This window comes from Clarias gariepinus, chromosome 10, assembly GCF_024256425.1.
Source record: "Clarias gariepinus isolate MV-2021 ecotype Netherlands chromosome 10, CGAR_prim_01v2, whole genome shotgun sequence".
NCBI classification, from domain to species: Eukaryota; Metazoa; Chordata; class Actinopteri; order Siluriformes; family Clariidae; genus Clarias; species Clarias gariepinus.
The window spans coordinates 1137193-1164741 of record NC_071109.1 but is presented as its reverse complement, the minus strand read 5'-3'; the positions used below and the strand labels follow the sequence as shown (position 1 = coordinate 1164741).

At 42.1% G+C, this 27549-nt stretch overlaps 1 protein-coding gene across 1 annotated transcript in view; it reads left to right on the top strand.

Annotated features, from left to right (window-relative positions):
- Window positions 1–27549, top strand: part of si:dkey-237h12.3 (teneurin-3) — a 65861-nt gene that overhangs the window by 19274 nt on the left and 19038 nt on the right. Inside the window, exons 8-17 of the mRNA XM_053506115.1 lie at window positions 1694–1888; window positions 9639–9824; window positions 10617–10643; window positions 10994–11011; window positions 16142–16288; window positions 17163–17367; window positions 17793–17912; window positions 19220–19481; window positions 20289–20556; window positions 21763–21906. Of these exons, the coding sequence (XP_053362090.1) occupies window positions 1694–1888; window positions 9639–9824; window positions 10617–10643; window positions 10994–11011; window positions 16142–16288; window positions 17163–17367; window positions 17793–17912; window positions 19220–19481; window positions 20289–20556; window positions 21763–21906 (1572 nt within the window). The remainder of the gene's footprint in view (window positions 1–1693; window positions 1889–9638; window positions 9825–10616; window positions 10644–10993; window positions 11012–16141; window positions 16289–17162; window positions 17368–17792; window positions 17913–19219; window positions 19482–20288; window positions 20557–21762; window positions 21907–27549) is intronic.

Genomic DNA, 27549 nt, shown 5'->3' with positions numbered 1-27549 from the left:
CTGGTATAATCAACTTCCGTGCACACGTGTACTGTATACTGTGACCACGTGTGTGTGTAAAACATATTTTATTTTGTGTTTGTAAGCGTGTGTGTACTGTACAATGCGTGTTTAAATCAAAAGCAAGACTTATTAGAGAGGTTAAAGATCTATCTCTCTCTCTGTATCAGCTGCTCTTTGTGTCTGTGCGCGCGTCACTGCTTTGTACTAAAGTCCACTATCAGCTCCTTTGTCTTGCTGATGTTCAGGGGGCAAAAGTTCTCCAGATTTCTAATCTCCTCCTTGTTGGTCGTCTTCTTGTTGTCAGAGATCAGGCCCACCACAACGGTGTCATCAGCAAACTTGATGACGGTGGTGGAGTTGGTAGTAGCCACACAGTCATAGGTGTATAGAGAGTACAGCAGGGGGCTCAGAACACAACCCTGGGGGGCTCCAGTGCTGAGAGTGAGTGAGGCTGAGACATATCCGCCCATCCTTACTGCCCGTGGTCTGCCAGTTAGAAAATTGGAGATCCACTGACACAGAGATGTCACAGAGTCCCAGGTGCCCCAGCTCGGTGGTGATGTGGAGGGAGTTATAGTGTTAAACACTGAACTGTAGTCGACAAAGAGCATTTTAACATAATTCCCCTTTCTGAGAGATGACATCATCTTTTAAGCAGTTCTTCATATATAGATTCTATACATATAACAACCATTTTCTCCTTTAAGAGAGAGAGAACAGCTCATGGCTTTTTTAGTCTATAATTTTATGTTTATTCATAAATCCACAGCTCTTTGAGATATGAGTGGATTATTTTTAATTAGCATCAATTATGGTGAACAGACGCCTGCAGGTCTGCATGAGTAAAAGGTTAATAGGGCCAAATTAATATCTTCATCGACAGCAGTACGCTCCCGAGGCTGCGGCAGGAAGCGTGTCTGGACATGAAATCATTTCACATCACATTTTATATCCAAATATTTTCGCAAATATAACGCTCCTGAACGAGCTGCGCTCAAGTTTATTAAATAAACATTTGGGTTGAATTTGATATCATATTTTACTGGATGTATAATCGATTTATTTATTCGAGTGCAGATGAGGGATTCTTGGCGCCGTTGTAGATATTCATGTTCTCACACACGGTGTTGATCTTGGACTCTTGGACTGGAGTAGAGATTCTCCCAGTGGTTCTGATCTCCAGATGGCTCTTTCAAGATGTCGAGGAAAACATTTCCACCAGACACATGTCCTTAATAACCTTTATGAAATCCATCAGAAAACACATTAAAATGAGATCAAAAGGTTAAAACTATCTAAAGAATCTCTCGAGAACATTTTCATGTCTTTTCTTGCGCTGTGAGATCCCACAGTTCTGCGGAGCTCCTGAGACCTCGGTGTTTTTTATTTAAATTCACAGCGTGCAGTGTGGAAGCCATCAGAGCTACAACAGAGAGTACAACAGAGAGTTGTTTCAGGTTCTAGATTCCAGTTTCCTGATAAGAATTCACAGTTGAACACCAATAAACAACTTTTATTCAAGTCATGATCGTTTCAGATGTTAGAAATGTTCTACTACTATTAGAACCTTATCATCTATAAAATGCTTTTAATATTTCTGATCCAATAAAACTCAGACTAGGACTGTGAGTGCAGTTTAAAATGTCATCTATTTTTATTTTTCTTGATTTAATTAGTATTTTTCTTGCAGTGGACTGTGCGGACCCGTCCTGTTCGGATCACGGCTCTTGCCTTCACGGTCGGTGCCACTGTTTCCCGGAGTGGACCGGATCCAGATGCGAGTCCCAGGTGTCTCTCTGTCCCGAGCGCTGCTCCGCCCGAGGGATTTTGGAGAACAAGGCGTGCGATTGCGAGGCCAGCTGGACCGGATCGAACTGCTCCGCGGGTAAGAGTTCATAAATCTCAAATTTGGGATTTGGATTGAGATCGTAAACAGATCGTTGAGGATTGAAATGAGAATCGATCGAGCTCGATGTATTCTTCGGTGTCTGACGTTCTTCAGTTTCTCACACTCCGATCACGTCGGATCTGATCTGCCGTTCGCAGTCGATTTGGAGTGAGAGCGATGTTGTGCTGGTTTATTTATTAAGTTTGTCAGTTTCTTTTTTTTCAACTGAACATTTCCTTAAAACCTCGGGGCCTGTGCCACGGGACTCCTGCTGCAAACCCAGTCTGATCTTTGTCTCTTCATTACCTCCACCTCAATTAAATCAACTTTAATTAACGTGCGTGCTGTGTGGATCGACCCACCTCCTGCCGAGACCTGGAAGTGCTAAAACCAGATAAACACCTTGCTGCTAATGAAACATTGATTATTTTGACTAATGTAGAAAAGAAGCCCTCCTTTTAAAAGAATAGATTGAATGATTTGCTCCTTTTTTCTCGGCACTTTTAATATTCTACAGAGTGACTCTGAGCTTTCAAGGGCTCGCAATCGAAAGAAAAACTCTCCGTAAGAGCATGTAAAGACTTTTCGAACATTAGGGGTCATTAACTTAATTCCCCTCCATTCAGGTTGTTGTGCGTGTTTGGAAATGGCTCCCATTTGTATTCCTGTTCCAAAATCAGATCTCGGCTGAAAAGCAGCGGGAAAATGAGGCACTTGGGTAATTTTTTTTTTCCTTTGTGTTTCTGGAGTTATAAAGGCGAGATTGATTGCCGAGAGTCGCGGTATTTTAAAACTTCTGGAGGGTCGTCGAGAGGTGAAGCTGCGAGGATTTAAAGGTGAAAACACGGATAAGGTATTGCAGGGGCTTGGAACAAGATCACTTCCTGTTTGATTAATTTTAATTTCTATTACACACTCAAAAAGCCAAAAACAAGCTGAACTTTGCGAAACAAAACGCGCTATTGTATGTTTATTATTTTGATAGACGGCACGACGGTGGTTAGCGCTGTCACCTTGTACCAATCAGATTCACTCCACACATGTGACAGTTAAACTTACAGAGACAGGCGGACTCGTCACGGCCGGAGAGAAGAAACGCAGCCATCATGGTGTTGGATCATCAGCACAGCTCAGAGGACTGCTGTTACTGATGTGTGGACATAAAGATCGGCATTCTTATTGGGAGAAATAACACTAAAATGAAGATAAATTACGATAAATGATTAACAGTATTAACAGTGATTCCCAATTTCCAACACTATAATCATATCTTTGCATATAAAAACAATCAAAACATTTAAAAAAAGACATGTAAATTATGTAAATATGAAATAAATAGACATTAAACTTTACTTAACTTTAATTTATAATTCCTCTCGAACTGAAAGTCATTGATAACATTCTTGTGACCCGCGGTGCTACGTCTTCACCAAATCTTCACAAAATGCACAAAAAACGTGAACTTGCTCCGCTTGGCTTTGAGCCGCTCACGGACGTTTTTTGAACGGCACCATTTAGCCAGCGCTCTGTTCGGTTTAGCTCGGTTCGGCTCGGCTCGGCTCGGTTCGGCTCGGTTCGGCTCGGTTCGGCTCGGTCACTCGCATGCTGAAACAAATTCAGTTTTTAAGGCGAACATTTGCGAGAGGGGGGGTGTGGATGCCGAGGTACAGCTGTACTTTACACTCTTAATAATCTTCACCACTTCTGGTCAGATACAGTATAGTGATGAATTTCTCGGCGTCTTCCTCAGCTCTGTTTACAGACAAACTGTTATTTGATATTGATATGGAAGCCGTTATCAATATCAATAAGTTATTTATTAGACGTTTATTAGACACAGTCGTCCACTGGACCTTTAAATCAGCAGTAAACCTGTTTCTCTTGTCTTCTGTTTCGACGTGTGCTTCAGCTCCTATCAGTCCAAATGTATGTGAACGATGTTAAACAATGAACTCAGCCGATCCTGTGCTCACACTCAGGCTTTATTTCAGCAGGATTTCTGAACAAAAGTAAATTAGTTTATTACTCGGTCAGCTGAACCTGAAATGAATCGGAAATCAAGAACGTTTACTCTTAAAATTAGGAACGTCAGATGATGATGAAGGAGAAAAACAGGCTGCAGGAGACCGGCCCAGGGGTTAGCACTGCTGCATCCTACCTCCAGGGTTTAGTGATGGAATGTCACCTTCGGTGTGTGTGTGTGTGTGTGTGTGTGTGTGTTAGCTACAGAAAGACAATCAGACTACTTCCTAACAGCAATAGAGGACTAGTGAAGTGAAACTGCGGACAATGAACCATCATTCAATGTGCATCTGTTTAATTTCTGAAGATCACACAGAGCGTTCTCGTGTCAGGAGCTGCTGAGACTCAAACACACTGAAATCATCAGCGCTCAAAAATACAGCAGGAGGAGCACTGTGTGTTAGTCACAGAAAGGAAACATAATGGAAATATCCAGCCGAGGGCGATCAGTCAGAGCTGCGTGCGGTTGAGACTGAAATATAAAGTCACCGTGTCAGAAGGTCACATTATTATAAATTATAAGTTAAGTTCAGCTGTTATTCATCACATCTACATTAGTGTGCAGTGAAATTCTTTATTCTTCACAGAGTGCAGGGTCAGCCGTTATACAGCACCCCCGGAGGTTCGACGGGGCCTCGCTCAAAGGCAGAGCTGGGGCTCGAACCGCGGACCGTCTGATCAGTAACTCAGAGCCTTAACACACTGAGCCACCAGCGCCCCCTTAAACCTCTCGAATGGGATCAGCACTGGCTGGGTGGTGCAGAACTAGTACTAGTATGGGCAGTATGGGTAGTACTGATACTGGAATGGGTGGTAAGGGGTGTGGCAACCCACCAACAACACAGAGCTTAAATCCAGATCCTCAGAACCAAGAATCAACAACCTGGAGTCTGAGCCACCTGAGCCAGCACTTCCTCAACTAAGGAGATTCGTTATGTTACTGGAATTGGGTTAAGATCTGTCCAATGCATCATTAACACCTGGAAGGTTAGACCACCGTGATCAGAGTTAAAGGCGGCCGAACTACAGAGTGTGGGCCTGGCAGTGAGAGGGTCAGAAGGTCAGAGCGTCAGAAGGTCAGAGCGTCAGAAGGTTAGAGGGTCAGAGGGTCAGGGTGAAGCCCTTCCAGCTCGTTTGGTGTTAAAGTGCTGAGATTTCACGTACGTGTGTTGCAATAAAGAACAGTATGAATCAGTGTAGACAAGACGTGGAAGTGTTAACACACAAGTTCAGTGCCAAAGTGTATTCAGCTCGATGTGATACATAAACATCCAATGTATGAGTTGTTACGAGATCTTCAGCAGTAACTGACATCAGACAATAGAGGCAGAGGGTCACCTGGAGTCAGTGAGTCTGAGCACTGAGAACAAAACGCTCGTCTCATCTCATGTTTAGGTCTCAACGTGTCAGACACCAGCTTGCTATTGTCACTCACACAATGCTGAAAGTGTTCATCATAATGTGACTTACACAAACATGGAGCAGGTGGAATCTCCTCCGGTCTTACTGTCTAAAGCGGTGCGGTCGCCTGCCGTCCACGGGACACACTAAGAGCATTAAAAGCGTGTCCATGCGTGTGTCCTGTATCGACCCAATCACAATCAGTAACCTGAGGATTCAATAATTAATCCTGTCGAGTGTAACGAGCCAGCGCATCATCTGTGGTTTTGTTCTGGGCTTTTGTGAATTGAATCCAATCGGAGTCACTTTGTCACGCTTCAGATGTTAGGACACGTCCCAGACATTTCTCTTTCAGGTTGGACCCAGTGCAGTTTAGATTCAGGACATGTATGGACATTCTCGAATAAAGACAAAGCAGCTGTCCTTGTGCACGGGGATAAGCTCGTCAGCCAAATCAATAACGGGGGAAAAATGGGATTTTGGAGGCGTGATGGACAACATATTAGTGAGACCTGGAAGAGTCGGAGCTGATGGATGTACAGCAGAATGAAGTTTGAGTTTCTGATCTCGTGAGGATGAGTGCTCACTGGGCTAGCGTCACATCTCTCCTAATCAAAAAGCAGACGATGTGATTAAATCCCTCTCTGCATCTGGAGAAAGAGGACACAGGGATCCACACGGGGAAAACCACGACTTTCCATGAGTTCCAACAGCCAAAGCCTGTAGAGACTCGACCATCAGAGACAGTGTTAGAAGGAGAAACGTTTCTGTCCCAGGTCCGGGGTGACGCTTTGTCTCATGGGGAGAAGCAGGGAGTGCAGTGCAGGAGCTCAGGTTTCTCCCAATTAGCTGATGTTTAATCAGAACAGATGTTACTGTAGACTTTATTAATGATGTAAGCAGATGTCAGAAAACAGCTGGACTCTGCCTTAGACTTCATTACCAACAATAGACCACAGCCTGCAGCCTCACACACCTAAGTTCTATTCACACACTCCTGAGTTCTCATCACACACACTCTATATTAACAGACTCTGAACACACTCTCACTGTGCAGTGTTAGCTCAGTCCTTCACGACAAGCATTAGATTTCTTGTGTTTGGATGTTTTGGGTATTTGACCCTCTCCTGTTCTCTGTTCTTTGGATGTTGGCTTCACCTCTCATACTGTGTTCATGCCTGTTCCTGTTTATGATCCTGTCTTATGTCTTATGGCTGTACATGCCTGTGCTGTTTTGTCTGCATTTGCTTCTGTCCAAGCTTCTTCCATGTCTGACAGAAGATATTAACCCTAAAGATAGATCCAGGCCAGTATTAGGAGATTCAGTTGTAATATTGAGTTCATTAGCAAATCTCTACCCAATAGATTTACTGGACATGCCTGAGAAAACTGGATTTAGAGCCTAATTTAACAGGAAATCTCCTCCGTAACTGGAAGGCTGGAGGCTCCAAGTCTAATGAGTTGCCAGTCTCAGACCAGACTGTGTATTAATTACTTATTCTCTATAAAATTATACACTTAATGGCCTGGAGCCAACCCCATACTTGTGGCACTGGGGTGTTGGGGTAGGGGGGTGTGCAGGGAGGGGGGTGCCAATCTATCACAGGGCACAGACTCACTCTTACGCACCAGGGAATTTGGGGAGAACAAGCTAACTCAGACCCGAGCCAGGACTTAAACCCTCGACCGTGGAGGTGCGAGGCTACAGCCGCTAACCGCTGATACAACTAGTATACAATGTACAATTAGTTTAATTTGTTTACTCTTTCATTAAAAAGTTCCTCAAACATCAAACCATTGAAGCTTTGGACATTCTGGGTTTTTTGTCCTTATGTATCCAGTTACACCTTGTAGTTCCAGATTAACGTTCCTACAGTGATGTTTATGAATGTTACGTGAACCGCTCCAATGATAAACAGCGGATCCGACTGGTTCTAGGGTTCCACTGAGAGGTTCAACTTGTAACCTTTTCTCTAACTATAGATTTTATTTAAATAACAATAAATAAAAATAAGTTTCCCGCCAAAAATGTTTAAGGCCAGTACGCAAAGGTTCTATTAATATGGGAATAAACCTAGTCATCTTTTAGCCTCAACTCAACTGTGGACGAGCTGAAAGGTCCGTTACGGCTATTAACACTACTCAGGGAGTAATTTCATATGATCTGGTTAAAACTAACTCCAGTTTTAAAGATGTTTATGAGAATCTGTACACTTCCTTATCTGCATCCCCACCATTTCTTTGGATACGATGTCGCCACCTGTAATTTCAGAGGAGGACCAGGCTTTCCTTAACACTCCTTAACGTTTTTGCAGCTATTTAATCTCTGCCTAGTGGGACGGTGCCGGGCTCTCTCCTGTTTTCATGTCTGCAGCTGATAACCTTTTGGAAGTCTCACTCCGGGTTCCTGGACGCCTGCCTCTATTAGCTCGATTCACAAGAAAGGAAATAACTCATTGGACTGTGCCTCATATCGCCCAATCAGTTCACTTAATGTAGATTTTAAAACTGTGGCCAAAGCCTTCGCTCGTCGTCTGGAGAGAATTCTGTTGGATCTCGCTAGAGTTCAGACAGCGCGCATCGTCTCCTGAATGTAGAACATCAGTTGAACGCGGATGGTGATAATATCTCCGCTATAATATCTCTGGATGCAGAAAAAGCATTTGACAGGGTCGAGTGGAGGTTTTTGTTTCAAGTTTTGGACAAATTCAATTTGGACTGTAACTACATCAGACTAGTCCGACTTCTGTACTCTGATTCAACAGTGTGTTGGAGATAATGAATCAGTATAGCCAGTCTAGTGAATACAAAGTAAACTTAGGGAAATCCCGAGCCATGGTTATAAATGCCCCACACAATGTTAAATCACAGTGTCTCTTTCACATCCCTGACTCTGGGTTTCCTTATTTGGGGTTAAACATAACCCCTGATTTAAAGGATTTGTTCCCTATTCACCCTAAATGACAGGATTTAAGCAGGATATGAACAGGTGGACCAATTTTTTTCATGATCTGGTCTCCTGACTCTGTAGATGTGTTCGGCTCAGGTGGCTCATCATCTTCCTTTGGAAAAACTTACACCTGACTTACAGAACAAATCTGAACGGTTCTGGGTTACGGCCCCTCGTGGGATCAGCTTGAACAGTCGTGACTCTAGTCCTGCCCACTCTTCTTCTCTCTCCTGTAAATTTATTTTTTTCTTGATTGAATATTGACTTGGCTCTGCTTTTTTGTTGTTGCTAAAAAATCCATAAAAATATATTTTAAAAAGCCTCTGAGTGGCGCAGTGGTAAAGTGCTCACTCTATCATCCGGAGATCGCTGGTTCGATCCCCGGGTGCTCCTGTAACCTCTCACAGCCGGAGGTCTAGAGAGAGCTGATTGGCCGAGCTCTCTCAGGGGGGAGGGATGAGAGGTACTTAGTGCTCCCACATTAATCACGGCTCTACAGCCAATCAGGGGCGTCTGTGAGCTCACGCACGCGGAAGGAGAGGCTAGTGCTTTCCTGCGAGTGTGTGACTCCGCCCCTAACGGTGCGTGAGCGAGCAGTTCGAAAAGATGCGGTCGGCTGACGTCACGCAGTTCGGAGGAAGCACGGGATAGTTCGCCCTCCCGACTGAGTGGTAGTAGTAGCCTTAATGTGGAGCCCCCTAGTGACAAGGAGGAATTGGCCACGACTAAATTAGGAAGAAAATCTGGGAATATATATATAGTAAAAAAAAAAATAATAAATGTTAAAGGCCAAGACATGAAGATGTGTTTTTAGCTGGGATTATAAAGCCTATATTAAGTGTACGATGGTGTCGCGAGGCCACAGTGCTAACCGCTTCACACCTGAGTATTAATGAGTTTTATTCACATCAACTAAAAATGTAGCTTTTTGTCCACATACGTACACAGGAGCCGCTAATTAACCCTAAACCCCCAAACCGCTACAGGTAGAGGAAAAGCCCTGGGGGTAATTCACCCCACAGTGTACACTCAGCTGGGGCAGTTTCACCCCCCCAGTGACCGCGTGCCGTTAGCGGAGCACAGACTCACGCGTGTGAGAATAACGCAGGAGTTATTAACCATAATAAAGAAATGAATAGCTTAATAGAGCAATTATTATCTCGTTAATATTCATGTAGATTTATTAATAGTATCCTTTTCTATGACAGTTGTGTAGTAATCAGGACCAGTCAGTGAAACACACACACACACACACACACACACACACACACACACACTAATCCCTAGGTTCCTAGGAGCGAATGTGTACGATGCAGCTTCATTAATGGATTGATTAATTACTTTAATTAGTTAATTGTGTGTTTGTGATCTCAGAGGTGTGTGCCGCGGACTGCGGGCCTCATGGTGTGTGTGTCGGCGGAGTGTGTCGCTGTACGGACGGCTGGTCGGGGATTCGGTGCGAGCAGGAGGAGTGTAAACCACGCTGTGGGGAACATGGTGTGTGTCAGGAAGGTCAGTGTGTGTGTCATCAAGGCTGGACGGGAGAGCACTGTAACATCGGTGAGTCACTCACACACTCACACACACACACACACACACACACACACACACACACACACACACACAGAGATTAAAATCATCCTCAGACTTTGCTGTTATTTCTATTCCTCAGTAAATCGTGCAGGTATTAAACACTGCTGGATCTGAAATAAAGTATCTGAAATAAAGCTTTGTTCTGTAACTCGTTTGCTCTCCACTCACACACACACACACACACACGCACACGCAGACAGGAGAGTGAACATCTCACCCCGCTGGACGTCTCTGTACACATCTAACACCGGCTCTTAGAGGACAGAAGGAGACGAACGCGTCCGCTCCACATATGTCTTACAGGATTAAAGGGCTCATATTCGACTATTTCTTTAACAAATGTCTCATAGCTCCTCCTGTGTGTGTGTGTGTGTGTGTGTGTGTGTGTTAATGCCCCAGCTGAAATACCCCTCTGATTACTGCACACTCCTTCTGTTATAGTGCCATTTCAGTGTTTATGTAAATGAGCTCCTGCTGAGCCACGCCCCCTCAGAGAACAGCAGAGCTGAGCAACAAAGTGGGGGAGGGGCTTGTCTTATATGAGGTCACATTAGGAGGAAAGTCTAGTTATAAATACACACATGGAATAAGAACAAAACACAGGGAATGTTTTATTCATGCTTTCTTTTTTTGTTTCTGTGTTTGATCGTCTGAATGTGTGTATGTGTGTGTGTGTATGTGTGTGTGTGTGTGTGTGTGTGTGTGTGTGTGTCCTGAGTAATAATCATATACAATTATTCTCTCTCTCTGTTTTATCAGCTCACTTCCTGGACGGTAAAATCAAAGGTAAAGTGTTTTCTTTAATCATGTTGTTTTTTTATTTCCATAATATTCTCATTTCTTTCCCTCCGTCATTGGATGAGACTGAAATATTCCTGGATTTTATTCCCACTTTTGTAAAACATCTGTAAGGTAAAGCCGAGTGATTCTCATTCGTCCCTGTCCCCTCCCTCTGTGCTGCGCTTCCTGTAACCAACACACTGCAAATATCATGTGAAATGTCATATTTGCTAATGCGAGCGTTGCGGCTCGTCCCTCCCCTCGGAGGAGATCTCCACTTTTATTATTATTATTATTATTATTATTATTATTATCATTATTAATCCTCTGCCCTGGATGTTTCCCCTGCCGATCAGACTGGATAGGATATCGAGGTAAACGTATATCGCGGTGTATGGAGGAGAGCATGCGGCTCTGTTCCTCCTCGTCTGTTTCCCCCTGAAGCATGACGTTCATCGTCTTTACACTCCGTCTGTTAATGTTCAACACGGCCGCTCTAATAAAAAAAAGCCTGCACACGACCCAGAGCTGCTTTTATTTCATCACTTATTAAACAGCCGTACAGCGTCTCTCCTCCTCGTCCCGATTATCTATTATTTAACACGTGGCTGAGGAAATCAAACGCTTTATATTTTATTCTGTTTTATTTAAACAATAATGTGTGAATTTCTCATTAAAGCTGTAACGATGTGAGAAGATCACAGTCTGATGGTTACTCAAACGCCGTAAAGTAATCCCGCGCCAGTCAGAAGGTCAATAATTACATAATTAAACAAGGTCACGTCTGATTAACTTTAATCCTCGGCACACACACACACACACACACACACACACACACACACACACAGGCTGGGCTTTTTGTTTAAGAAGCGACGACCACAGCTGAGCTCGGCCCCTGAGCGTGAGCGCCACACAATAAACATTCGTACATTTAAAACTAAACTTTAGTTAAAGTATTAATTTCTCTTCCTGGTCACTTAATGTTACTTAATGTTGATCATCAGTGTTAATTATTTAAAAAATCTGAATCAATCAATCAATCAATCAATCTCTACAGCTGACTCCGCCCCCTGAGTTTGATGGATCCAATGACATTTTTGACACAATGACACATTTTTTTATTTAATTTAATTCTACAGCATCTCGTCTGATTAATTTTCCTCAAACAGAGATTTATTTATTACAAGTTTAACACAATTAAAAATGACTAAAGTATGTAATAAAATTGGAACTAAAATTGTTGATTGTTTAAATGTCTCATTTATAATGCAATGCAATAATCTTTATTTCCTGCCCAACTTCTTCTCCACACCACCGTCCAGTAGGTGGCACTATAACTGCCATAAACTCAAAAGAAAAGAAAGAAACAATGCTCTTACAAAACACCAGTATGATGTAAGCTTTTTCTATATTCTACGGTGGCCGTGAAGTGCAAAACAAATTAACAAAACGGAAAACAAAATAAAAACCAAATAACAAAACCCAAAACTATTTTTTTTTGGAGGGGGGGAGTTTTGTTATTATGTTTTCGGATTTGTTAATTTGGTTTTGAATTTGTTGTTTTGTTTTCCGTTTTGTTAATTTGTATTGCACTTCTCGGCCAGTCCGATACAAACCGGAAAAGGTAGGTATAGTTAGCGAATGAAATGCTTATCGCTAATTGGACGAGACATCTGTCATTCAAGATATACAGGAAGTACTGTAGTAGCGGTAGATTTGTGTGTGTATGAATGTGCAAACATTATTGTGGTTTCAAATATGGCGAACTTACGGTGGCCCTGAAGTCAGTTTTGTTAATTTGTTTTGCACTTCACGGCCATCATAGTTTAAAGTGAAGCAGAACACACAAGAAACAAAGATAAAGAAACAAGTTCCTACTTCCTGTATATCTTGAGTGACAGATGTCTCGTCCAATCAGCGGTAAGCATTTCCTTCGCTAACTATACCTACCTTTTCCGGTTTGTATCGGACTGGCCGAGAAGTGCAATACAAATTAACAAAACGGAAAACATTTCAAAACCAAATTATCAAATCCGATAACAAAATAACAAAACCAAAAACAAAACAACAAACTCCCCCCTTCCAAAAAAAATAATAGTTTGGGGTTTTGTTATTGGTTTTTTTAATTTGTTTTCTTTTTCTGTTAATTTGTATTGCATTTCTCGGCCAGTCAGATATTAGTTATTTTGTTTTAGATTTTGTTATTTGGTTTTTAATTTGTTTTCTGTTTTGTTAATTTGTTTTGCACTTCATGGCCACCGAAATATTCTGTAAAAGCCATGCTATATGTTTAAGAAGCGTGTTCATCTTCCAGAGTTTAATATTTGTAGCTTCGACTAAATAATTAAAAATTGCAATAAGATTCTGAATTGAAACTAATCATTGATTATAATAAATAATCAACAGAAGATCAATGAAATCGCACAGTGTGTTTATAAATATTAATGTCTTTATCTTATTTTATTTTATTTGTAAGTCATTAATGTACAATATTTAAAGCAAACACTTAATTCCTGTTTTTTTTGCAATTTAACATTAAAAAGTGTTTTTGATAAAAGTGAAATCACATCGTAAACAGTGAAGGACGTGTTTTGCGCTGCGTTAAATCTTCAGCTACGAGTCGAATAAAGAGACGTTAAAACTGACGGGCTGAATCGGCGTCGCGTGTAAAATATAATTCTGTTTAATAAATGATGAAATATTAGCATTTGTGTTTGTGCACTTGGACTTTTTATCCTTGGCTGTATATGAAACACACACACACACAGAAGGTCACGTGTGTGAGATGTCCCCTGTCCTGTATGTCCTCTTGTCTTATTTCCTGCAGTATTGAACAGTTGCTAAGCTTCTTTAGTTTAGCAATTTCTCCAATAGAACAGACGTTTGTCAGACAGATAAACCCAACACCCCCCCCTCCCCCCCACGTTACCCCATGTTACCCCACGTTACCCAGCTGGAAATTCACACTCACCCTTAAAAAACAAACATTCTTACAGACTGCACGATCTGGATTTTTATTTTTATGTATTCATTTATTTTGATTATTATGATACTGATTTTACAACTGCGGTGTTGTTTAGCTACAATAACTTTTAAACTGTTTAACTCTTAAAAATTTAATCCTGATTATAAGACGATATGCGTTAAGCCCCTCAGGTCACACACTCTCATGGTTTTTTCCTCTTAAATCAGTAAAAGTGTGTAAAAGTTGTCAGGCTTCTATTTTTTACATAATTAGCAAATAAAAGGAACGTGTGTAATTAATGCAAATGGACCTTGTAATGAATTTTCTTTAAAATTACTTTCTTTTCAGTGAAAGGAAATTAATTATTTACATTTAGGTTCTAAGTAACTTCAGAGGGTCGTGCTTCTGAACCTCACTGAGATATTAAATAAAGATAAAAATAATTTAATCCTAGAGAACTTTTTTAACTTCACTTTAATTCAACTATTATAAAAGTATTTTATAGTGGTGTGTGTGCATATGTGTGCGTGCATGTGTGTGTGCGCATGTGTGCGTGTGTTTGCGTGTGTTTGCGCTGTGTGTGTGTGTGTGTGCGTGTGTGTGCATGCGCATTTGTGTGTGTACGTGCGTGTGTGTTCAGTTAACTTTACGATGAGTTAAAGTTAAATTACAGTAATAATCAGTCAGTTGTTTTGTTTTTGTAATGTTTTTGTAAAAGTAAATAAATAACTAATTGATGTGAATGGGAGACTTGGGGGTGGGGGGTGGGGGGGGTTCATAATGGAACTCTTGAATTAAGTCTGACTTCATATTAAATACAGTTTAATAAAGTTATTTATCTAAAAGATAACCACGTGTTACATTACACAATTGTTTATACTTTGTATATCTGTATATATTTATAAATCTAACAACATCTAATACACACACTGCGAAAAAAGCACAGATGGTTATTAAATACAGTAAGAGAATGTCAAATGTGAAATTAGTAAAAATATAAATAATATTAACTTTTACACATCAGTGTGTATAAATAGGTTTAATTGTTTTGTTGTTGTTGTTCTAAACACCCTAATTAGAGAGTGTGATTTATGTGTGTTCTGCTCGTCGGTGAGACGTGAGTGAGACTGCGCGGTGCGGCGGAGAGCGCTGGGATCATCTGGAGAAACATTAAAGCTGTAAATTTTACTGTAGAACTTTAATTTTAAACAACAAAGAAGAAGAGAGTGTTAAATGATCTGCGGCGGAGAAGGAGACAGAAAAGCAATCAAAAACGGATGCAGGTTCATTAGTCAGGTCTCTGAAGTGGCGTGTTTCTCGTACGCAGCGTTTATTACAGCGCGGCCCTGACAGAACGCCGGCCGTAAACGACCTCGGTGCTTTTCCCCGGCCTCGGCGGACACTAACGCTCTCTTCATGGAGCTTTTTTAGCATCGCTGAGATCTCAGACTCGCCAAATTGCCACTTAAACTCCAAACTTCATGGAGAGCGCTCGCTCTGACGGCTTCGGGGCGTCTGCGTTCCTCATCCGCCGCTCTTCTAGCGAACCTCACCCGAGGTCGTGCACTAACAGGACGAGCCGTAAACATTAAGGTGAGGATAAACCATGGAGTGAAGAAGACGTCAGCTCGCTGAAGATAAAAGCACCAGGAGAGCCCAGAGTTTTGGTATTAAAGACACGGGACTAGGAGAACCCGAAACGTCTCTGCTGGAGTAAACATTAGAAACCATTAGAGATTTCTGGATCTTAATGGGGTTTAATGTGTTCCAGTCCCTCTAATAGTGTTTTAATGAACCGTCTTGTTGCTCATTCATCTAATTTGGTAACCCACAAAAGACTGATTTTTATTGAGAAGTGGGTTCTGGAGAAATTTAATAACAACTTAAAACCTACCAGGAATCTGATGGAATCCATTAGAGATTTTAGTAATGGATTAAAATCATTTTTTTGTTCCTCAGCGGGACTAGAACCAGATTCTCGAACATGCAGGAGACCAGAAAGGTGATGGTGGTGATTAATTTTCTATAACAGCAGCTCTGACAGTAGTGCAGGTTTATACTAGATCTAATACGTTATCGTTTCCGTAGCAACAGCTCCTTCACAGGGATGCGACATTGTGATGAAGTTTCATGGAAGGAGGAATGGGTTATGGAAGGAGTCTCCAGTGTCAGCGCTTGGTAACAGTAACTCTGCTTCATCATACTCCCTATCACTCCGTATTGTACTATAACACACACACACACACACACACACACACAGTGTTTATTACATCATTGTTACAGTAAAGTCAGTGTGAATTTTCAGCTCCTCTTGTCTGATGTCTCTGAAATGTTGAATGATTTTTTCCACATTCTGTGTTTTTAATCCCCCGATGTCTGAGCTCTGTGTGTGTGTGTGTGTGTGTGTGTGTGTGTATGTTAAATTTCTTGACCATGTGTTTCAGTTAAAATACTGAACAATGTGTGTGTATGTGTATGTGTGTGTGTATGTGTATGTGTATGTGTGTGTGTGTGTGTGTGTACTGTTCTATCTCTTTAGACAGTTGTCCCGGTCTGTGTAATGGTAACGGTCGGTGTGTCCTGGATCAGAACGGATGGCACTGTCTCTGCCAGCCCGGGTGGAGAGGAACAGGATGTGATGTCGCCATGGAAACCGTTTGCTCCGATGGAAAAGACAACGAAGGAGGTGGGGCTGGCGTGACACACCCTAATGCGCCTAGTTTCCCACCTTTATCATTTGCATGTTCAGTGTGATTGGTTGAGTTTTTTTTTTTTATGGTACAAATCGAGGTCAGATGTAGCTCCGCCCCCTGAGTTACCTTTACACAGAAGGAAACGTCTCTGGTTTAATTTTATTTTGAAGTTTATAAGATTAGGCCTCCATGCTGTAGGATGATAAATGATTACCATGGCGACAGGAAACACTGACCATATAAGGAAGAATGCAAGTGGTACAACAGGCGTGTGGTGTGGACATGACGGTCACGGGCTGAGAAAATAAAATTATTTCAAAATTGGTGAATTATTCATTTCCATTTATTTAACTAATAAATCTTAATTTAGTTTTTATTTAAAGGTTCTGGTATACATGTGTATGAAAAATAAATTTTTTGTTAAAACAAACAATATATATATATATATAAATCAAAAGATATACTAGACCTTGATCCTAGGACATGTCTGCACCTGGTTCTAGTAAGTTTTAGTTCCGGGTCTGGTTTTAAGTGCTGGTTCCAATTATTATTATTATTATTATTATTATTACTCTAATTCTAGCTCGAGTTCCCGTTGCTGCTTGTGGTTCTTGTTTCAGTCGTATTCGTGTTCTGTTCATTGTTCTGCTCCTGGCTGTGGTTCTGTGTGGTTCCTGTTCTGTTTCAGCTGCACGCCTGGTCCAGTCTGTTGTGTTCAGTTATTTCTTCCGTATCTGTTTTCTTTTCTGCTTCTGCTCATAATCTTGGGAACAGAAACAGAATTTAAAGTGTAATTATTACTTCTCAGTATAAATCAATGTTCTGTAATTGAATGTCTTATGATTTTCCTGCGGTGCTGTGACACAGACGGTCTGACGGACTGCATGGATCCGGACTGCTGCGTTCACTCCTTCTGTCAGGAACAGATCTACTGCCATGGATCACCTGACCCAAAAACCATGACCCCTCAGCGACCTTTAACCCCCACCATGACCTTTTATCAGAGAGTCAGTTTCCTGATGGCGGCGGGAGGAACACATCGACTTCCTGCAGAGAATCCTTTTAACGACAGGTCAGAATCACAGCGTTTTTTACCGCCCGTATGTGAGCCTTCACTCGCTAGGTTAGCCTTCCCTCGCTAGGTTAGCCTTCACCCGCTAGGTTAGCCTTCACTCATTTACATTTATGGTATTTGGCAGTGTGGAAAAAGACATCCTTATCCAGAGCAACTTATTAGAATTAATCTCAGTACACATCTGAGCAGTTGAGGGTAAAGGGCCTCGCTCAAGGGCCCAACAGTGGGGATGTGGGATTTGAACCTGGGACCTCCTGAACCGTAGTCCAATGTCTTAACTACTGAGCTGCACCTGACCTTAACCTTCCTAGGTCGTCTTTCAAATATTTTATATTTTATTAAAATAAAAAGAGATGAAGTTTTATTTGTTCGTGTGTGTGTGTGTGTGTGTGTGTGTGTGTGTATGTGTGTGTGTGTTTCAGTCTGGTGTCTGTAATTCGAGGTCAGGTGATCACTGAGGACGGGACGCCGCTGATCGGAGTGAACGTCTCGCTGCTTCACAGCACAGAGCACGGATACACAATCACACGCCAGGACGGCATGTACGCACACACACACACACACACACACACACAAACTTACTTTTCTTTTCTTTTATTCTCCTTTTTCTTCATATTTCTTCAATTTAAAAGAATCCTTTAATTTTATAATAATCTAATACATCATTTTGGTTGTCTGTATATCTGTATGTCTGTGTGTCTGTATATCTGTGTCTGTATCTGTATTTCTGTGTCTGCATGTCTTTGTCTGTATGTCTGTCTGTGTCTATATGTCTGTATCTGTATGTCTGTGTGTCTGCATGTCTATGTGTCTGTCTGTATGTCTGTGTGTCTCTATATCTGTGTCTGTGTGTCTGTCTGTATGCCTGTGTTTGTATGTCTGTATATCTGTGTCTGTATATCTGTGTCTGTATGTCTGTGTGTCTGTATATATGTGTCTGTATCTGTATGTCTGTGTGTCTGTCTGTATGTCTGTGTCTTTATATCTGTGTCTGTATGTCTATATATCTGAATATCTGTGTGTCTAAATATCTGTCTGTATGTCTGTGTGTCTGTCTGTCTTTATATCTGTGTCTGTATGTCTGTATATTTGTGTCTGTATGTCTGTATATTTGTGTCTGTATGTCTATATATCTGTGTCTGTATGTCTGTGTGTCTGTCTGTCTTTATATTTGTGTCTGTATGTCTGTATATCTGTGTCTGTATATCTGTGTCTGTATGTCTATATATCTGTGTCTGTATATCTGTGTCTGTATGTCTGTGTGTCTGTATATATGTGTCTGTATCTGTATGTCTGTGTGTCTGTCTGTATGTCTGTGTCTTTATATCTGTGTCTGTATGTCTATATATCTGAATATCTGTGTGTCTAAATATCTGTGTCTGTATGTCTGTGTGTCTGTCTGTCTTTATATCTGTGTCTGTATGTCTGTATATTTGTGGCTGTATGTCTGTATATTTGTGTCTGTATGTCTATATATCTGTGTCTGTATGTCTGTGTGTCTGTCTGTCTTTATATCTGTGTCTGTATGTCTGTATATCTGTGTCTGTATGTCTATATATCTGTGTCTGTGTGTCTGTCCGTATATCTGTGTCTGTATATCTGTGTGTGTATGTCTGTGTGTCTGTATATCTGTGTCTGTATGCCTGTATATTGATGTGTCTCTAAGCCTTTGTCTTTATTTCAGTGTGTCTGTATGTCTGTATATTGATGTGTCTTTATGTCTTTGTCTCTATTTCGTTGTGTCTGTATGTCTGTATATCGGTGTGTCTGTATGTGTTTATTGGTGTGTCTGTATATTGATGTGTCTGTATATCTGTGTGTCTGTATGTGTATATCGGTGTGTCTGTAGGTTTGATCTGTTGGTGGACGGCGGATCGTCTCTGACTCTGACTTTTACCCGCGCTCCGTTTCCCATCATGCATCGCTCCGTGTGGTTGCCATGGCGAATATTTCACGTGATGAACCGATTGGTGATGATGCGGGAAGAGAAGGACACGCCCACATGCGAACTCAATGGCCTCCTAAGACCCAGCCCACAGATTGTGACATCACCACTATCAACCTTTTACAGCTCTGCCCCCGAGGCCACGCCCATCGTACCTGAGACCCAGGTGAGTTTTATTCAGAATAAGTTTTAATTTGAGTGAGTTTTAATCAGAGTGACTTCAGTAATTTGGGATTTGGTTCTCCGTGAATCAGGCTAGTACAGATGGGTCTGGTTGTGGTTCTGGTTCCTGTTAAGGCTCTTGCTCTTTATTTAGTTCTAATTCTCACTCGAGTTTCATCCTGGTTCTTGATGATGCCCTGATGGTTCTGATTCTGCATTATGCTTTTTGATTTATTTATGGAACAGTGAGAAAGGAGCAGGGATTATAGCAAAAAGAGTGAAGAAAATCAAGTAGGGAATAGGGTATAGGGAATACTGAATATGAATAAGGGAATAGGGAATATATAAAGTAGGGAATAAGGGTTAGGGGTTTTGGAATTGTGAATACTGAATAACATTTAGGAAATAGCACAGTGGCTAAGTGATTAGCACTGTCGCCTCGTCCAGGTTTGATTCCCACCTCGGGGTCTGTGTGTGTGTGTGTGTGTGTGTGTGTGTGTGTGTGGAGCATGTTCTCCCTGTGCTTGGCGGATTTTATCCAGATTATCCCAAATTGCCCGTAGTGTGTGAATGAGCGTGTGACTGTGTGTGTGTGCCCTGTGATGGATTGGCACCCTGTCCATGGTGTACCCCACCTCGTGTCCTAAGTTTTCTGGGATAGGCTCCGCCCCCCACGGCCAGGATAAAGTGGTATAGACGATAAGTGGGTGAGTAATGGAATAAGGAATATGGATTATAAGGAAATAGGGAATGTGAAGTAGGGAATAGGGAAGAGCAATCCATGTATAACACAGAGTCTGTGGTTCTCCAGGTTCTCCACGAGCAGACGGCCGTCCCAGGCAGTGATCTGAACCTGGTGTACCTCAGCTCTCGGGCGTCCTCCTACAAACCCGTCCTGAAAGTGATCATGACCGGATCAGTCGTTCCCTTTGGCCTCGCTAAAGTGCACTTGATGGTGGCTGTAGAGGGAAGAATGTTCCAGAAGGTGTTTCCGGCGTCTCCGAGACTCTCCTTCACCTTCATCTGGGATAAAACCGACGCTTATGGACAAAAAGTGTACGGCCTGGCCGCGGCTGTGGGTAAGTCGCTAACACCTCGGTTTTACAAACCGCTACAGGGCTCGGTACTGTAGTGTAGAGATTTACACCGCTGACTTTAAGTAGTGACTAGTGAGGGTCCCTAACTAGCTGCTAGTTAAAGTGAATATTTATCTGCAGAGCCTAAAATAAAAAATGCTGAGGTTTTAAATAATAAAATAAAATGAAATAAAAAGTCGACCCTTGCACTTAACATTTATTAGACTATAACATTTACACTCTGCTCGTAGAGATCATGCGGTGTTGTATATATTTATAGACTGTGATATATTTATGGTGTGAATCTCAGCATTGTTAGCTATAATTAGCATGCGTCGTTGGCTGAAGGTGCGCTTTGTTAGCGCTTTTGTGCGTGCGTAAGCTCTCCGTGGCCTTTTTTCCCGCGCAGTCTGACGGCGAGCAGCAGCGAGGTCATAAATAAAGCTCCAAAGAGCCGCGCTTTCACAGACCACCTGTTTGTGCCTCGGCCTGTTTGCATGTGTAATTAGTCTGCAGTCGCGGAAGGTCGCAGGACGACGTTTAATCACGACGCCGCTGCTGCGGAGCGACACAAGGAGAACAATCGCAGCACTCGCATCGGGCCGGACGGATTAATCAGGACGAGAAACAACAGAGAGACACATCGAACTGCAGAGCTCACACACACACACACACACACACACACACACACACACAACCTTCACTAATCACACACCAATACCTGCCGCAGTAATGTGTGTGTGTGTGTGTGTGTGTGTGTGTGTGAGTGTGTTTGTTTGGGCGTATGTATGTTAGTCAAAGGCGAATTTATGTTAGTATGTGTGTGTGTGTGTATACACACACACAGACACAATGAAAATGTTTCTGTGCCGGGACACTTGAACGTTGTAGGAATGTAAAAGCGTAACGCTGTACAAACGTTCTGTAAACGTCAGCGTGTCTGTCAGTGTGTTTCCCGCACTCGCGGATCACTGAGGCGTCTCCAGTCTCGTTCTACGAAAAGTGTCATGATGATGTCACACAGGAAAACTGAAGACGCTTTAAAGGTCCCGAACGCCGTCGATGTTTCATAGTTTTCGACGTCTTTGCTGAATCAATACAGAAACTAATAACGACTAAACTTTTGTACAATAATTACTGAATGAAAATGAAATGTAATGTTCCCTACATTCAGAGGTGTGACTTTCTTATGGCGGTTGTGTTCGACAGTGTCCGTGGGCTTCGAGTACGAGGCGTGCCCGGGCGTGGTTCTCTGGGAGAGACGGAGCTCCACACTGCAGGGGTTCGAGCTCGATGCCTCCAGCCTGGGCAGCTGGACGCTGGATAACCATCACATCCTGGACCTGCAGAGCGGTGAGAGGCTTCTTCACTCCATCCCTCTGACTTTTGGTCTTCTGCAGTGTTCCTGGCCAGGTCGCGTCCTCGCCGCTCAGAGGTCGAGTCAGAGGTTTAACCATAAATATTCAGCCAATCGTACATTACGACCCGCTTCCTCATCTGCATACGGTAGAGACGGCGCTAATGGCTCAGACTAATGGCCGATTAAATGAAGTTCTTTGGCGTGGTGGGCAGAACGAGGAGAACGTTCGCCCTCGTTATGGTCCGGCCTGATTTGGATGAATGAACTTTGCTCAGATTCTCGAGTACAAAATGCTGACGGAGAAAAACGGAGATAAAATTTATTCCTGCCGGAACGCCGCTGAGGTTTTCACAATATGCTAATTACACTCATTTTTCTGATCTGCTCGCAGTGAGCCAAAGCAAATGGACTTCGTCTAAGGTTCTTCATCAGTTTTACTAAATGATGGAAACTTTCCTGACACTTAGAGTTCTGTCTGTGATACTTGTCGGTGTTGTGTAGAGATCTGTGTGTGTGACTGTGTGTAGAGGACGAGAGCGGGCATGGACTGATCGTGGCTCGGGTTCTTCTGAGAGCAGATAAAACTCCTGCGACATCTATGAGTTTTTAGAACACGGTGGGCGGGTCTTAGTTACTGACGGGGTTAAAGAATGGGAAGTAGTACTTAATAATAGTGTGTTTATGTTCGAGTCAGAGTGGGACTTAGAGTATAATAGAGTAAAAACTCCCTTTATGTCTCTATATTATCCCCGGATACACTAATGCACTTATTCCAGTGTCTCACTAGTGCTTGGACACCATCAGGGTAGAAAGTTCTCTCAGTACGCTGGAGCTTTGATCGGACTGCCTGTCTGATTCACGTCTGAAACGCCGGCCTCCCGGGAACTCCTTTAATGGCCCAAAATATGTAGGAAACTTAATTTCTGTTGATTTTTTAGTTGATTTTTGCATTCCACTCTCTGAATGTTCACGTGAACAACTGCAGTGAGGCTCCGAGCCACCTCGGGCCGGGATCGTCATTCACAGACGTACAGCCTTCTTTAAAGCGTTTGCACTGTTCAGATGATTTACTGCAGCTAAGAGTCTTATCTTCGTACTGTAAATGTCAATCACTTTTACATCCTCCATTTCTCTGCTCATGAAACGACAAGTCCTGGTTTGACTTGAACACCCTTTGTAGATTTATACGTATAAAAATGTAATTTACGGCTACTTTGTGCAAAATGGTTCCCCTGTGTTTCTTTGGCTGCTTTATGGTTTTACATCTCTGAATAGATTCCAGAAGGTGTTCCCTGTAGAACGGTTCTACACTGCTCTAGGTTAGGAGAACCTAACAAACACCAGTCCAAACATCATCATCAGCTCGAACCTCTTTAGACGATCAGATACTTTTCAAAGTGTCTTTGGAGCGTAGCGAGGCTGCACCATCTAGCCCTGCCCCGCCCACTCTGTTTGGGAAAGTTTTTTCACAACTTAAACATGTTCAGAACCGTCTGATCTTCTAAAGCAATCTGAGAGTGGAGATGGAGTTTCACATCTCTGGGTGATGGGCTTCTCGTCTCTTTAACCAAGAGTCGCTTAGAGGAATTAGTGTTCCTGTGTCGCCTCATGTTTATTAAACGGACACTTGTACCGTGATTTCCTGCACTTACCCTGTGAGTAGCTTCTATCTCGGGGGATGAAGGATGAAGGCCAGTGAGTGCTTGAAAAGGCTCCGGAGGAAACGCCGCACTAACTGCCCTGCTTTATATACATGAGGCAGTAAATACCGCTAAACCTGCGCGTCAGGTCTGCATGTAAATCTGTGCATTAGACCGTAATGGCCATGCTGGTGCTGAGACGCGGATTTAAAGGCTGTTATTTAGCGGAATGAGGAGCGGACCGAGCGCTGAGCAGCGAGTCCGAGGTACAGAACCAGATAAGCGCTGAGCCTGTGCTGTTATCCGCGGTGTTTCATAATGATCTTACTTTATGTCTCCCAACTCGCCGCTTTACAGAGATATTAACCTTCACGTTGTGTTTACGACTGAAACCTCGTCCCACAGAAACTCAGCAGCTCTTTAGATTTTATAGCAATACAACTGGAACACTTACTGTAAAAAGGCCCAGCTGGTTTTCTTCATACAGTAAAAAAATAATTTGCAGCGTTGGAGTAAAGGCAGGCTTGTTCCCCGAGATATCATTGGACTTTCCTTTTTTTCCCTTCCAAAAGAGTTTTTAAAAAAATCACAGATGCGTATTATGAAATTTCGAACACAATTGCATTCTGATGTTTAGCGAGGACGTCCTGGGTCATCATCACTCATCGCTCTGTTACTCATCTCATGTAAAGTTCTCACACCGCGAGTGACCTCAGTAACTCAGTAATTATTCATCATCATGAGATACTTATTATTATTATTATTATTATTATTAAAATGCTGCTTTGTTACTACAGAAACCTGCGTGTTTAGACAAAACTAACGTATCATGATTGAGTGGATTTAGACTCGCTGTGTGATGGTGTGGATTCCCAGAGATGAAACACTCAGAAGCTTTCAGCAGTGTACGGTACACATCCGGAAAGGTGATTTATGTACAATTGTAATAAAAATATCTGTGTGTGATCTTGTTATAGAGCGGGTGTGGTCAGTGTGTGCAGACAATAAACCCGTCTAACGTGAGCCGTCACGGCGTGTGTGTAACGGATCTGTGTGAGGATGTGACGTGTGTATCACTTGGTGTATTTCATTATTCTCCAGGGGAATAAATCCACAGGATAATAATTAAAATAAACGGTCTTAATGAAGCTGAGCTCTGCGGTTTTAATTAAACCTTTCATTGTGTCGAGTTTCCTGACTGTGACAGAATGAAGGTGTTTATAAACCGTACACGCAGTTATTATATTCATATCGAGTGAAAAATCTCATTTTATAGAAGCGTCCTCATATCGTCTCTGTGTGCTCGTGCCTTCTCGCGCTTTAAACTGGCCCTCGGGGGAGGGGGGGGGCGGGGGCGAGTCTGGGGGTATCGGCTCCGCCTCGCGCTCGGGTGCCTGAGATTGGACTAATACGGGAATAAATCTGGTGGAGAGCGCAGTGAATCACCGAGCGCCTGCACTGCTAATCTCTTTAAACCCTGATTTAGTGAGTTACAGAGACGAGTCGTTCGGCCGCAGCGCCGCGTAAATCTGCTTAGTCTGAGTTATAGCGCTTAAATGATGTGAAAGCTTTAACATATGAACATATCACCTTCACCTGCTGTGGAGCGACAGAGGAATAAAGGACGGAATAAAGAGAACCGCGCGCTGTCGAGTCTCACCGCTGTAATTAATTCGCCGAAGGCGGCGTGTGTTTGACAATCACATCCGTCTCAGCAGCTGATAGTGTAAAGACAATCCGAGTGTGGATTAGACGTCTGATCACCTCACTGTGTGTGTGTGTGTGTGTGTGTGTGTAGTAGACATGAGGCTTACAGTTATCTCCTCGAGCATTTTTACAGAATTAGACCCCGAGGCATCATAAACTCACCTCTAGAGGTTTATTATCAGACTCGTACGGATTTAAATAAAGTCCAATCATGTTTTTTTTTTTTTGATAGATGCGTTTAATAGAATAATTATACATAAATATTAATAACCAAATGCTTTATGTGATCAGTGTGTGTTCTGAGCATTACTGTAATGTTAGAGCCAGACCCTTAATAAAAATAAAAATAAAATAAAAAATAATAATAATAATAAATTAATTTTAAAAATCATATAATTTAATCGTCTGGAAAAAAACTAAAAATAGTAAATAAAAATGTAGAATGTAGAATGAGCATAAAAAAGCCGAGCGCATCACACACACACACACACACACACACACACACACCACAGACATTATAATTGCAGGCCCTCTTTAACTACAGCTCTTTATTTCCCGTATATTATAAAAATTTTTGGAAAGAAATACATTTATTTTGCCTAAATTCAAATGGAAATGAGGTTCTGATAAAAAAATGCAATAAGATTTATAGACTGTCACTAAGTCTGTATTCAGTCTATATTAAACCTCAGAGACTCACAATGAGTGTAAAATCATTTTAATAGCTGAATGAATGCTTAAACTGATATTAAACTTTACTTTATTTAAATGAAAACACTGCCGTGTATATATATATATATATATATATATATATATATATATATATATTTTTTATAATATTCATTTGGTTATAATAATACACAAACTTGTGTGAATAGTTTAAAGTGCCACCTGTTTGACAATAAAGGACCTAAGGCATTTTACCCTAATTAACCCCCCCCTCCTCCCCCCCCCCCCCCCCACTGCCGTCAAATACAAATATAAAAATAACTGCTACATGAATCACCACATATGGATTAAAATACATAATCATCAATCAATTTCTCACCATCGCTATTAATGACTAGGGCTCATTATAATATTTAGCACCAGGTCATGTGACTAGGGCTCATTATAATATTTAGCTCCAAGTTATGTGACTAGGGCTCATTATAATATTCAAATGCTGGGTCAAGCGAGCCTCATAATATGATTTAGAAAAAGCAAAGAGAACACAGTGAGAGATTCTGCAAAGAAGAGACGTAAATTGACAGAGCGTTTTGTAATCAGAGTGGAGTTTACACGGGACAGCAGACTGACGGATGGACGGACAGGACCTGAGGATTTTTTCATGATTTTCTCCCTATTTTAATTCGTGTTCAATATCCTCCCCGTCACTAGGGGGCTCCACATTAAGGCTACTACCACTCAGTCGGGAGAGATGAAGACTATCACGTGTTTCCTCCGAACCGCGTGATGCCAGCCGACTGCATCTTTTCGAACTGCTTGCTCACACACCGTTAGGGGCGGAGTCACACACTCGCAGACAAGCGTGAGATCTTCCTGTTCTTCTGCGTCTTTCATGAAGCTCCAGCGTGTTCAGAACACAGCGGCTCAAGCGGCTAGAGGAAAATAATAGCTGATCTCATTAGCCCAGTCTGATTAGCTCCATGCTAACCACCACATTAACTCCAAAGTCCTGCTTGCGGAGCTTCACGCTCTTTTTTTTAATCTGTTGTGGATCGTGCTGATCTTGTGAAGTGGCGCGGCTCATCTCGGACGTTCCACTCACCTGAGTGTTACTCGCGAGTCTCCCCGCGGACGCGTTTCTAATTTAGAAAGTCTGGAGTGGTGCTGCAGGAGAACATCAGGGACACTCCAGTCGCATTTCCTGGAATCCATTTTCAACAGCATTCGCTAAGGTTATCTGTAAATGCAATGACTCCTAGCGTGACGCGTAGACACACACACAGCTAACTTTTATAACATGAACATAAGAATTTTACTTTTAGTTTCTAAAACGCTAGAAACAGTGTGAGGTTAGCGCTATCAGTAAGTCTCATTTAAACTGATTCTATACAACAATGTTTTCCAGATCTTAATAAAAGCTAAGAATGCTCACGAGGCACAGATGTTAGCACTAAGAACCAACAACGTTCCTGTCGACTGAAATTCGGTTTTTGATAAACAAACCAGAGCTGCTTTTTATATTTCTGTAAGAGATTAAACAGGATGAGAGATATGTCTAAGTTATAAACATCTGCGCAGTCTGATTATGATTTAGCGGATCGATTCTCACGATCAGAGGCT